The sequence below is a fragment of the Blastocystis sp. subtype 4 genome (genome assembly GCF_000743755.1).
Source record: "Blastocystis sp. subtype 4 strain WR1 chromosome Unknown seqid_0015, whole genome shotgun sequence".
NCBI lineage: Eukaryota > Bigyra > Opalinata > Blastocystidae > Blastocystis > Blastocystis sp. subtype 4.
Window position 1 is genome coordinate 19,092 of NW_014569532.1, and position 12,277 is coordinate 31,368.

The 12,277-nt window shown below is 41.3% G+C and overlaps 6 protein-coding genes across 6 annotated transcripts; 4 read left to right on the plus strand and 2 right to left on the minus strand.

Moving 5' to 3' along the window:
- Window positions 1-390: 390 nt before the first annotated feature.
- On the plus strand, window positions 391-2,063 carry JH06_0369 (cullin domain-containing protein; the record flags this gene model as incomplete). The annotated part of the gene is made up of 8 exons (XM_014674168.1): window positions 391-414; window positions 436-717; window positions 749-852; window positions 881-1,047; window positions 1,078-1,217; window positions 1,248-1,302; window positions 1,333-1,925; window positions 1,956-2,063. The coding sequence occupies 8 exons, from the start codon at window positions 391-393 to the stop codon at window positions 2,061-2,063; spliced, it is 1,473 nt and encodes a 490-aa protein (XP_014529654.1).
- Window positions 2,064-2,134: 71 nt separating this feature from the next.
- On the minus strand, window positions 2,135-2,728 carry JH06_0370 (hypothetical protein; the record flags this gene model as incomplete). Its single annotated transcript, XM_014674169.1, has 5 exons — window positions 2,135-2,200; window positions 2,233-2,313; window positions 2,344-2,410; window positions 2,436-2,512; window positions 2,549-2,728. 5 exons carry the CDS (start codon window positions 2,726-2,728, stop codon window positions 2,135-2,137), a joined length of 471 nt encoding a protein of 156 aa, XP_014529655.1.
- A 941-nt stretch (window positions 2,729-3,669) lies between these two features.
- JH06_0371 (gamma-interferon-inducible lysosomal thiol reductase) lies at window positions 3,670-4,224 on the plus strand (the record flags this gene model as incomplete). Its single annotated transcript, XM_014674170.1, is given in 2 exon segments — window positions 3,670-3,790; window positions 3,809-4,224. 2 exon segments carry the CDS (start codon window positions 3,670-3,672, stop codon window positions 4,222-4,224), a joined length of 537 nt encoding a protein of 178 aa, XP_014529656.1.
- Window positions 4,225-4,879: 655 nt separating this feature from the next.
- JH06_0372 (hypothetical protein) lies at window positions 4,880-5,113 on the minus strand (the record flags this gene model as incomplete). The annotated part of the gene is made up of 1 exon (XM_014674171.1): window positions 4,880-5,113. The coding sequence occupies one exon, from the start codon at window positions 5,111-5,113 to the stop codon at window positions 4,880-4,882; it is 234 nt and encodes a 77-aa protein (XP_014529657.1).
- Window positions 5,114-5,957: 844 nt separating this feature from the next.
- JH06_0373 (fucose kinase) lies at window positions 5,958-9,643 on the plus strand (the record flags this gene model as incomplete). Its single annotated transcript, XM_014674172.1, has 16 exons — window positions 5,958-6,005; window positions 6,037-6,143; window positions 6,176-6,338; window positions 6,369-6,616; window positions 6,649-6,729; window positions 6,760-6,993; window positions 7,024-7,132; window positions 7,163-7,236; window positions 7,267-7,525; window positions 7,555-7,638; window positions 7,669-7,920; window positions 7,952-8,038; window positions 8,068-8,530; window positions 8,561-8,734; window positions 8,765-8,910; window positions 8,942-9,643. 16 exons carry the CDS (start codon window positions 5,958-5,960, stop codon window positions 9,641-9,643), a joined length of 3,231 nt encoding a protein of 1,076 aa, XP_014529658.1.
- A 1,713-nt stretch (window positions 9,644-11,356) lies between these two features.
- JH06_0374 (CDK protein kinase) lies at window positions 11,357-12,103 on the plus strand (the record flags this gene model as incomplete). Its single annotated transcript, XM_014674173.1, has 3 exons — window positions 11,357-11,416; window positions 11,447-11,684; window positions 11,715-12,103. 3 exons carry the CDS (start codon window positions 11,357-11,359, stop codon window positions 12,101-12,103), a joined length of 687 nt encoding a protein of 228 aa, XP_014529659.1.
- Between the last annotated feature and the right edge of the window lie 174 nt (window positions 12,104-12,277).

Genomic DNA, 12,277 nt, shown 5'->3' on the forward strand with positions numbered 1-12,277 from the left:
GTACTGTATCTCACTAATTCTGCAGATTCTGCGACAACAGGAAGAAGAAACAAATTTCATTTCTACAGTAGGAATTGGAGGGAGAGTTGACTTCAGCTGTTTGCTTCGCTAATTGCTTCTATATCTTCTATCCGTATTGTCTATTTATCAAAGATTGCCGAAAACAGTGAAATGGAAGTTGAAACAGATGGAACACTAGAACACTCCGAAATCCGCACGGTAGTGGAAATGCTGGATACTCTTACAATTTACGGCGATTTCGAGTCGCAGTACTTGGCCTCTCTGCGTAGAGAAGATTCCCGTCATTACCTGTAGAACTGTTTTACCGTGATTATTCGTATCGATCATTGCTACACTCCACGATCACGGAGTATATTCATCACATTCAGTATGTTCTATCTACAGTACGTTCTGGTAGAAGCAAGCAATGAATAGGAATTTCGAGTCTGTTCACAACTACTGCGCTACCGGACTGAAGTCTTGATTCGACCTCAGACACTTAAAGCCTACCTCTCATTGTATGTATCTGAGATCCTACAGAAGGGTCTGGAGGAATTGTTGCAAAACCGTAATATGGAGGATCTAACAGTATTATATGACTATTTCGAGGTAATAGGATCTCTGGGAGCACTGAAAGATGGGATCTGTAAGTACATTCGTAGTCTGAATACCATTATCTGTACAGATGCTGGAATTCCTCAATTCATTCAAATTATTGTCATTGGTTCAATTCATTGCTGATTTCTAGAAGAATCTGAGTTCCTATAATGAGGTGTGTTTCCACGGGAATTCTCAATTTTCATTGGGTGTGCGAGGAGCTTTGTTAGAGCTTGTAAACAGTAATCTCGAGGCGTACAAATGAGGTGTTGTAACTATGTAGATTGTGTGAGCATTTGGTGGCTTATATTGATTCCAGTGTCCGCAACCAAGGGGCAACATTAACAGAAACTTGGGTAAATGACTGCATGCTTATTATTGGACTCATGACCCAAAAGGAAGCCTTTGAGGGTCTGTTGCGACGCTGTTTCTATCAACACATCTTGGAATGTACCCACGGGGATTTCATGTTATGAATAGTTAATGACCAATTATGTCCTGCAGAAACAGCTCTGATAGATCAGCTGAAGGTGTTATGTGGAAATGTGTTTGTCACCCGTCTGGATTCACTGGCTAAGGATGCTATCACATCACGAGAGTTTAATGATTATTTGAAACAAGTAGAAATCCAGAAATCAGGTTATTTTTAGAACTTCCATTTTTCGGAAGAATTTTCAAATTCTACGTTCCATGTTCTGTCGAAAGGTCTTTGATTCTAATCATATTCATGTGTAGATTCGTCTATAAAGCCGTTGTATTTGGATATTCAACTTCCCCCCACAATTGCTGTAATGAAGTCGAATTTCGAGGAAGCTTATTACAAGCGATACACGAGTCGTATCCTTCAATGGATGTTTGAGGAGTCACAGTTCACTGTGAGCATGATAGTACCAGGAGGAACGGTGGATTTACGAGTGAATTTCGATCAAATGATGATCCTTAATGCATTTGATATGGTTTCGGATCTCTCATTCTCTCAGTTAGCAGATCAAACGAAACTCCCTATATCCCATTTGTCAACAGCTTTGACACAATTGTGTAGTGATCATGCAGGGTGTCTGTTAGTGATTCAGTCAGGATCTATTGAGGATCAATCAGCCTTCTTCCATCTGAATGATGCTCCTTCACTAACAGGACCAAGTGTGAATCTGGTTCCACCAACCTTACTGACAATTCATGCTCCCATTGCTGCACCGATTCAAGATATGACTGTTACTCATCGTACAAAGGTGGATGCAGCCATTGTACGGATCATGAAGAAACACAGAATCGTACGTTATTCTGATCTGGTTGCTCAGCTATCAACAGTGCTCGATTTCCTTCCTGAAGTACTGTAGTAGTGATGTGTTGATGGATAGGAGGCATTTGTGAAGGAACGCGTTGAGTCCCTTATCAGCAAGGATTATCTGGAACGTAATGGAGAAGATGAATCGATCCTTATGTATCAACCATCAAGTGTTTGTTGAATTAGTGTACTCACTGGACCATTATAACGAGGATTGTTCTAACAAATAGACTGAAATCAAACAGATATAAACTATACACAACTGTCTTCAGATCGTTTATTGACAAAGAATGAACCTTGATGTGTACGGAAAACTGGCTACAATAAGAAGAATCCACTCAACTCCATACAAGATTAATTCCATCCCAAAAGAGCAAGAAACTAAAAAGAATGAACGATATGATTGTAAGTATATCATGAGATGGAGTACTCTGCACTTATAACAACTTATCATACCATACATGAGAATTCTCATAGAACCACATAACCAAGAGAGTAATGATAAATGCCAAGACTTGAACGATTGAACTAGGATACACTGATCCTCTCATACCTACGTGAAAACAGCATTACTGTATTGAACCAATCTGGAATAGAATTGATCATACAGAAGTCCTGATAGAATGTACACTAGAAGCCAGATCCAAGTCTACTATCTGAAACTACATAGAAGCCTACACCATGACCGAATGTGGTCAGAAGTCCATTCCAAATTGAGAGTAGAAATGTGAAGAGATCAGCAAACTGGATACAACTAGGGTCACGCAAAGCAAACATGACAAAGACGATTAGGAGCGAGAAATAGCACTCATAACGATACACGTAGAACTCAAATTCATTCTGCATGGAGGGCTAGAAATGATTTATTGAATCATTTCAAACAAATCGTAACAGAGTCTGAGCAGTGAAGGCAGTAGCATAGGAGTTCAGTACAACTGCAAGAATGAAGAGGATGGTTGCAATGATAATAGTTGGACAACACGTACGACGGTTGATAATGAGAGATAATCTGAATAGAAATAGAAAGAAACAAGATACATGATAAGGATGAGTGAGGTGAATCCGAGAACGAATTGACATGTTCGAGACCAATTCCATCCAGTTAAGTGAAGGAAATATAAAAATCCTCCATTAAATACACAGGATGATTGCATAAGAACTACGAGATGGGTGGATTGTAAATGAGGTGTCATAAAACAGATTAAGATATAATATACAGAGCTAGTAATTGCGATAATAAATGAGCGATAATCAGGAACTTGATACTCAGAGTATTCTAACGAATGATGACTCTATTTGTAAACTTCTGTGCAAAAATGAACCTGTTTCTTTTGATATTCAAGAGAGATTTTGCTTATGACTACGTGAAGGAGGAAATACAAAAAGCAAATAAAGGCAGCACCACTACGGAATAATGTAGATTCCTTTGAATGTACTTGGATTCAGTAATATCCAAATACACTTTGAAGCTAACAATCTCCAAACCCGAACATATAAGTGTTGCAAACCCAAGAAGAATAAGCTATGGATGAGTTCAGATTGCAATGTTAACGAGAAACCATCGATAACCTTTATGACAATAATCTTCTTTCTATTCATAATTCTAACCTCCTGTAAAAACGATCAATGGTTCCGCATTCTCCATTTTGTGGAATGCAGAATCAAATCTGTCTTCTTCGATTTGGAGAATGATGAAAAGAGGAATAGTTCTGTTGATAGCACTGACATTGTGCTTTGGAAGTGTATGAAATGGGAGATGTGTTGACGTTCAGGGAGAAAAGCTTCACATGGATGTATACATCGAATCAATTTGTGGGGATTGCCACCGCTTCGTAGCAAATGAGTTGAAGTTCATTGCACTCCATCCAGAGTTGCTGGATTATGTTGACTTGGATCTTCACATTTTCGGTAAGGCACATATTATAGACGCGTCGGAACCTCGTTTTTCGTGTCAGTTTGGAGAGCCCGGCTGTGTTGGAAACCGCGCATTGGGGTGCATTTACCATCACTCTACGTCCTTTTATGATGCTGTTCGTGTGATGGAATGTATGTATGAGAATCGTTTGTATTCGGAGACTTCAATTCATGCATGCTATGCTAAGTTTGGTCTGAATTCAAGAGATGCAGTCACATGTTTCAAAGGCTCAGAGGCCAATGAATTGCTTTTGGAAGCTGGAAAGCAGACTCCTATTTTGCGGTGGGTGCCAGGATTCAAGACGGACGGTGATGTGCGTCTAGACACTCGCAATGTTGTTAATGTCATTTGTGCCAGTATTCAAGGAGAGAAGCCTTCTGTTTGTCACCAGACAAAACACACTGTTGGAATGGATGCCGAGCTATGAGTTCTTTTGTTGCAACAAGCATTGGAATAGAGATAAGGATGTAGTTTTTGTCTTTTGGAATTAGGTTGGAATTGCATGAGATATCTCCTTTCACGCGTCATTTCTCGTTGTTTTATCCTACGTTTCAAACCATCTCAAACTATCGAACACATCACTCATCCCAGGCAATGAAGAAACACAGGAAAAGAGATTTTGGATCTCTTCTGGTTCAATTAGTGTCTTGGCTCCATCTGACTCTTTGTTTGCATCATCTTCTATTAGTTTATCCGAAACAATATCTAGAATATTGGAAACAAGCAATCGAATCTCTTCATTCCTGGACTTTAGATACTTTCACAATTCCATCCTACGCAGCTGGATCTATATGAAATCTCTGGTTCACCCGACTTTTTAAATCTCTTTCGATACATAGGATTTTTGAGTCCGTTATAGTTTCCATGAGAGGATTCCTATGATATGTGTTTCGTCTTTGCATTATATAGGAATCCATTTTTTAAATTGGTAGAAGCAGCCAAGAAACAAGATTCGCCTCATGTCAAACCATGTATTGTTAGGATCCTCTATAAATAGCTATGGTTCGAATTCACTTTGTCTAACTGTCTGAAACAAACACTCCATAGTACGTAACAAAAGAATATACATATAGCGAAGATCCTTAGAATCCTCCACGAAGACGAAGGACAAGATGGAGAGTGGATTCCTTCTGAATGTTGTAGTCGGAGAGGGTACGACCATCTTCGAGCTGCTTTCCAGCGAAGATCAAACGCTGCTGATCTGGGGGAATTCCTTCTTTATCCTGAATCTTTGCTTTCACATTCTCGATGGTGTCCGATGACTCCACATCCAGAGTGATAGTCTTTCCAGTAAGGGTCTTTACAAAGATTTGCATTCTTAGGAATTTACAATAAAGAAAAAATGATTTCTTCGGGCGAATCCAGTTGGGCGTTTCATCTCAAATCCATGTTAAACGGATCCTTCTAGAAAACTGAGCGTGAAGTGAGATAGGATCATGGAGAGTTACTTATAATTCAAAATCACATTAACTGAGATGAAAACAGAGCAGCGGATCCATCAATCAGATGAAGAACACATTCAAAAAACAATCAAAAGCATATAAAAGGAACTATCTTTTGTTTTGATCTATCCGAAAATATCTTCACGAAAGCTTGATATCACTCATTATGGACTTCGAAATCCCAAATGAGAATCTCTACTGTTTTCATCAGAATGATGACCAAAAATCATACTCATTGTCCAAATACATAAGACAACAATAACAATCTCCTAAACGAAGAATCGGTATATCCGGTGGAAACTGAATAATGATGGAGCGTTATCAACACTAGGAGCGTTGAGATAGATATTCCCCAGATGTACGATCATTATAAGTCTAGAGAGCAGCATAATTCCATTATGTTGGCATGAATGAGCAATATCTGCTATTTATCACCTGTGAAAACAGCCCTTGAACGAAGTCCACAACATTTACTGGAACTGAAAGTCAGTTCCATTCTACATTCGGTGACATATCAATTATGAGAAAAAGAGATAGAAATATGAGAGCAATTCATGATCATTGCCGATAAGATGAATTGGAGACGGATCCTTTTTAGTAAAACACCAAACTATCTTCTTATGCTCTCAAAAGAAATAAAGGAATAATCATCGTTATTGAGTTATATGTGATTCCCCGCGGCTCATTAAAGAAGGGAAATGAACATCAAAAAGGAATAATGGATCAGTTTACTGCAATTGTTGTTACTGCTGCTGGAGCAAAGCAAGTGAGTACTAGAGATAGGGAGTTATACGAAGGCTTCTGCGTATCAAGCGGAATTGGAACACCGTCAAAAGAGTGGCTTTATTCCGAAGAATACATTTGTTCTTGCCGTTCCAGATCCTAGTTCAGCTCGTGTGGGAAGGTATAAGTACATATTATAGTTGAGGAGACTAGTGGTGGTGCTACATTTAATGCAATTGTAGCTGCGTGTGAACACCTTTCGGCTCGTGCCGGATTTGCTTCTGTGTCGCCAGATATTCTTGCCAATTCCAAAATTGTGATTATTCACTCTGGAGGCGATAGTCGTCGTTCTCCTCTCCAGAGTCTGTGTGGAAAGGTAAGAACTAAGAAGTGTCTTGTTTTGTAGGCTTGGTCTGCAGTGAATTCGTCTTTGCGTGAAGATGTGATGACTCCTTTCGATTTCTTGTTATTGAATCTTGCAGATGCTTTCCGCGATTCGCCACCTGGTTTAATCGTGTGTTCTAGTGACGTGCTCCTTGACTTCGGCAAGGTTCAGAAGGCAGATTGGACACGTCCAGGTGTAACGGGTTTAGGCATTCCTATGCCCATTGACTATGGTACCCGCCATGGTGTATATATCAGTGATGAGTTCGGGTATGGGATTTCTGTGTATAGGTTGAGTTTAGAAAGGTGAAGGAGTTCTGCCAGAAGGCTTCAGTGGAGGAGCTACGTGCGAAGGGTGCTGTTCATAAGGTACTTGTGAATGGGTAAGCATAGAGGAATATGTATCAGTATAGAATTGAAGAAGAGCGTGTGAATCTTGACTCAGGTGTGGTCTTTTTCGATTCTCAGACAACACAAACCCTTACGAATATTCATTTGTATCCTCCACTGGACGCCTGCACGTACATGGGTGTGGACAATGGTGCTACTCCATTGCGTATTGAGCTGTACTCCGATATTATGGAGGCTTTGGGTAACTCTCCATTGACAGAGGAGGAGTACATGAACCTTCCTACATCAGCCAAACAGTAATCACAGATCAAGGTATTGACGTCTAGGCTTCAGGTAGTGAAGGATGCACGTGCCATCTTCTGGCGCCATCTGCGTAAGATCCCATTCAATGTATGTGTTCCTGATGATAGTGATTTTGTACATGTGGGAACAACTGTAGGCAATAGGAGAAGACCTGAGTGTTAGTTGGAGAATATTGAATTCCTGACACGAGAAAGCAAATGGGCCCAGCGTCTCCAGCTGAACAAGCATGTTCAATCGTAGGTGAGATGATGGATACTGAGACACAGATTCATTCGCAATGAAGCCTCTGTGGCTCAGAGTGTAGTAATGAACTCATTGATCAGCGGCGAGGGTGAGGCAGGCGAACAGTCAGTGATCGAACATTCGCGTCTGGAAGGAGCGTGGAGGATTGGACACACCAGTTTTGTATCTCAGATTCATTCGTTTACAGACTTGGAAGTTAAGAATGAGGTGGCTGTTCAGGAGATTGCGGTGAACGAAGATGATCTGATTTTGATTTGTTATGGTGTGCGTGATCAGATCAAAGTCCTAATTACAATAAGGATTAAATCTAGGCTCAATATGGAACAGAAAAAGCAACCATTTGTGGACAGAGTTGGGATCGATTCTTTGAAGTGGCTGGTGTTGTCCCTAGAAAGGTACCCAATTCATGGATATTCTGAGAATAGATCTGGCCTGATACAGATGGTGAGCGTACGTTGTGGAATGCTAAGCTTTTCCCTGTTCTTCATGCCTCAGATGATCCTGATATCGCTCTGTGGATGCAGGATTTGACGCATGTGAGTATGGAGAGTGTGAAGCATTGGCGCACATGTGATCGTCTCAGTCTGAGTGATATTCTTCTGCGCTGTGATCCCAGTACCAGTTTCCTGTGGCGCAAACAGATCAACATGGAGATTGGTATAGCAAAGATGTGCGAGGTAGGGTATATGGAAGAATACTGAAACCTAGGTGTTGCGTGAAGGACGAGATGAATGTGTTCTTCCAATCATTCGAAAGATTGTCTCATATGGAGACATGAATACCCGTGCACTTACTGTACAAATGAGGACTGGGTATCATCATAGGCTCTGGATGAGTTGGCTATGGAAGTACCTCTGCAGATTGTGCCTCGAATTCTCTCTACAATAGCTGACTTCCTTGCCGAGATGGCTGATAACAAGGGAGGACTGCGGAGTGGACCTGCACATAACCCTGATTGGGATGAGTCGATGCTAGAGATGCGACTGGGTCACATCAAGGAGGCTGTACGCATGATGGCGACACTGCGATCTTCCTGGCTCAATTCCCCTGAACGTATGGTACGTGCTGCCAGACACTATGAGGCTGCTGCTCGTGTGCTTGTGAGTGAGGTTATTTACAAGTGTGCTCGTCGTTTCCGACGTACTGTAGCTCCGCCAGTAGGTGTGTGGGTGAAGGCCAGTTGTCCAATCCGTGCGGACCTTGCTGGAGGCTGGACTGATACTCCTCCAATCACTTACGAGTTGAAGGATGGAGGTGTGTGTGTGAATGTTGCCATCAACCTTGAGGGTAAACCTCTTCTTTCTTATTGATAGTTAGGCCAAATGCCTGTCGTGGCCTCAGCTCGTCGTCTGAAGGACCCTGTACTGGTGCTGCAGCCTCCTGAAGATATGGCTTCGTCACCTGTGGTATGGAAGACACTCGAAGACATTAGTGACTATCACCAGCCACTGGCTCCAGGTGCTCTCTTCAAGTGTGCGGTGATTGCTCTGGGTAGTGATACACTGTGTATTTGAGTAATAGGTCTCATCAACCCGGACTCTTCACAGGAACTGGACCAACAGCTCAATTTCAACGTGGGCGGTGGTATCGAGGTTCGCATGAAGTCTTCACTTCCACAGGGTTCCGGTTTGGGTACTTCTTCTGTACTGTCGGGAGCCCTGCTTGCGGTAGAATGTGAAAGATGTATCTCAGTTGTAGGCTATTTGCACGGCTGTGGGTTATGAGTATGATGCAGACTCGATTGTACATTCAGTGCTGATTCTAGAGCAACTGCTGACTACAGGTGGAGGTTGGCAGGATCAGGTAGGAGGAATTCTGCCTGGATTCAAGTACTCTGTGTCTCCGGATCAGTTCCCTGTCCGTGTGATTACTGAGCAGGTGCCTGTCTCTGAGGAGTTCCTAGATGCAATCAATCATCGTCTGATTGCTATCTATACAGGTCGCCAGCGATTGGCTCGTTCCCTCCTTCAGGACGTGATTCGTCACTGGTATGCTCGCGAGCCATCAATCCTGCAGGCTGTGCGGGATCTGCGGGATAATTCTGTTGTATGTCGTGAGGCTCTGCTTCGTGGTGACCTGGCTGCTGTTGGCGAGTGCTTGAACTGCTACTGGGCCAGTAAGAAGACAATGGCACCGCAGTCAGAGCCCAAGTTCGTTGTGGACATGCGTGAGGCGTTGAGTGATTTGATTCTGGGAAGCTCACTTGCGGGAGCTGGTGGAGGTGGTTTCTTCTTGTGTCTGACGAAGGAGGCGGATCAGATCGAAGAGGTGAAGCATAGATTGAGCTCTCTGAGTGGTGTGGACGAAATGCAGTTTATGAGAGCCCAGATTAACATGCAGGGATTGCAGGTAACTGTGGGCGATGAGTGTATAGGAAATCCTTTGTTGAAACGTGAATGAATGTGTGTGTGTTTGTTGGAGTATCGATCTAATCCAGCAAGGTTGCTGAATCAATCATTTGAGAATGAAGTATTAGTAGCGTAAACCTTACATACAGTTGTCACAAAATCACGTCCTTTTCGGTAATTCCACATTCCTCCCATCTCATTAAGGTTTATCTCAAAAGCGAGAACGAACCCTTATTTAAGGCATGAACAAATCGTATCTGCTTCTTTTCACATTTCGTATATTTCATCTGCTTGCTGATAATCCATTAGTTCTTGTACTATTCGGAGTATCTTCCAAGTCGACTGAATCCCTAGTTATATTCACTTATATTTGGTAATATCTAGTCTACAAATACGAGTTCGGTAAAAGCCAAGACATCTTCCAAAAAAGGTATGTTTACTATATTATTTGTGATTTGTTGTAGATGCTGATGACGACTTTTATGAGCTATTAGCACAGAAACTAAATGACGAGAAGAAAACAACTTCAGAAAACGATTTCTTTCCAGAGCTAGACAACAGTGATAATCAAGAGTATGAGAAGGACCCAGAAACAGAAAATGAAAACAAGAGACACTTGATTGGTTTGGCTTCTAACATTCATGATGTGAATGGGGTGAGTGTCACTCTTATTGTTTCCGTCGAGTCGATTGAACGTGTTTGGTGTCAAGCAGTTCCAGAAGGGACATCTGTGGATCCAGAACAGTTGCAAGATCAATTTCTAGGTGAAACTGTATCAGAGAAGGAAAGTATCGTTTGTTCTCGTGTGCTTATGTAGAAACCATGACTATTATTCTTTCTCATCTCCAACCGGACTCTTCGTATTCCATTCACTGTTACGGTTTACCGATACTGTCGGCCTCTGTTTCGGAGGTGTCGCAACCTGAACATACCATTCATACTCTTGCAGGTGAGGGAATGAGGATGTTTTTCATTACCAGCAACTATAAGCATAACAGGAATCAAATACCTCACATCATCGATCTCCTATAAAGTTGAGTCTAATATTCATTTGATTGCTTCGTGCTCTCTCTTTAATTCTGAGTGTACAAATGGTTGTTGTCCTTTATTGTAGCAAATGAAATCGCATCTCTTCAGTCTTCGGTTCAGACCCAAAGTACCATTAAATTTGATCATTTGGATCTCACAAAGAAGTACTTCACGAAATGTACAATCTATGATGGACCAAAAGGTATGGAAGGAGAATCTCTGATCAATAGCAATCATTGCATCTGAAATCATCACACTTCAGAAACCTCTATATTCTATCTCACTTGGGACTATGATCATCTGGGGTATTATCATTCTTCTAATATTAGTTATTTTAATTTTGCTTCTCTCACTTATCAAGTATGATCTCCTTTTAAACCTGAATTCTAGATTCCAAAAGAAAAACCAGACAATGTAGATTTCGGTTTGTTTGAATAGTTATTAGATACGATCTGGATGATATTGAGAAAATAGGGTTATTAAAACGAAGGAACATTTCCACTATTCATCGAAGGGAATATGAATCTGATAGTGATAGTCAATTGCTAGGTCGTGAAGATGAAATTCAGTGTTCTCAATGTAATGGAAGGGAAATGGTTTCATATTAAGGTGGCTTTAAGAATCCACGTTCAACTACTGTATGTAGAGCTTGTAACTGTGTTTTGAATAATTCGGTGCTAGCAGAAACGATTATGCAATCATAGTGTTCATTATTATTCATTTCTTTTGTTTGTTAATGAATATTGATGTGTCGAAGCAGCCACTTGTTCGAGACCAATATGACATTATCGGAAGAGTACATGTTGGAAGAGAATATGATGGATAGCTGGGAAGTGGTACATATGGAGTTGTTTATATGGCAAAGAGGAAAGGAACTGATGGACCGTTTGTGGCTGTGAAAATCATCCTTCCACAAAAAGAAGGGAAGACTGATTGTCTTACAACAATTAGCCAGCTTCGAGAAATCAAAATCATTAAGGAACTCAAGAATGATCACATCGTTAAGGAACTGGAAGTATTCTATAATTATCCAAAGCGTGAGCTTGGAATTGTCTATGAATATGGTTGATATCGAGTATTGGATTCATCTGTAGCTGATTACGACTTGCATGATCTTGTGGAATCCTTTCAAAGTGCACGGCAGTCTATTCCAGTCCCTATCATTCGAAATATCATGTGGCAACTCTTGAATGCGGTTTCATATCTCCATTCCAATTGGATAATGCATCGCGATATCAAGCCGACAAACATACTCATCTTTGATAATTCTGTTCGTTCAGGTTTGATCAAAGTGACGGATTTTGGTCTGGCACGGAGTTTTCAAGAACCGATTATTGCATTCAGTGAACTGGAGCGTGTTGTCGTTACTCTATGGTATCGAGCTCCTGAACTCCTTCTGGGATGTAAATCGTATGGTCCTGCTATTGATATGTGGGCTGTTGGTTGTGTGTTAGCACGGGTAGGCGGTAAAAGCGGTGGATGATGATTAGATGATCAATCTTAGGGACTTGTTTTGTGGAGATGAAGTCCGCTCTCTCTCTGAGAAGCATCCTTTCCAAAGCAATCAATGTGAACGAATCTTTTCCATATTGGGTTTGCCTTCTATTTATGATTGGCCTGAACTCAAGTCGTACGAACATTATTCCAAGATCTCGCG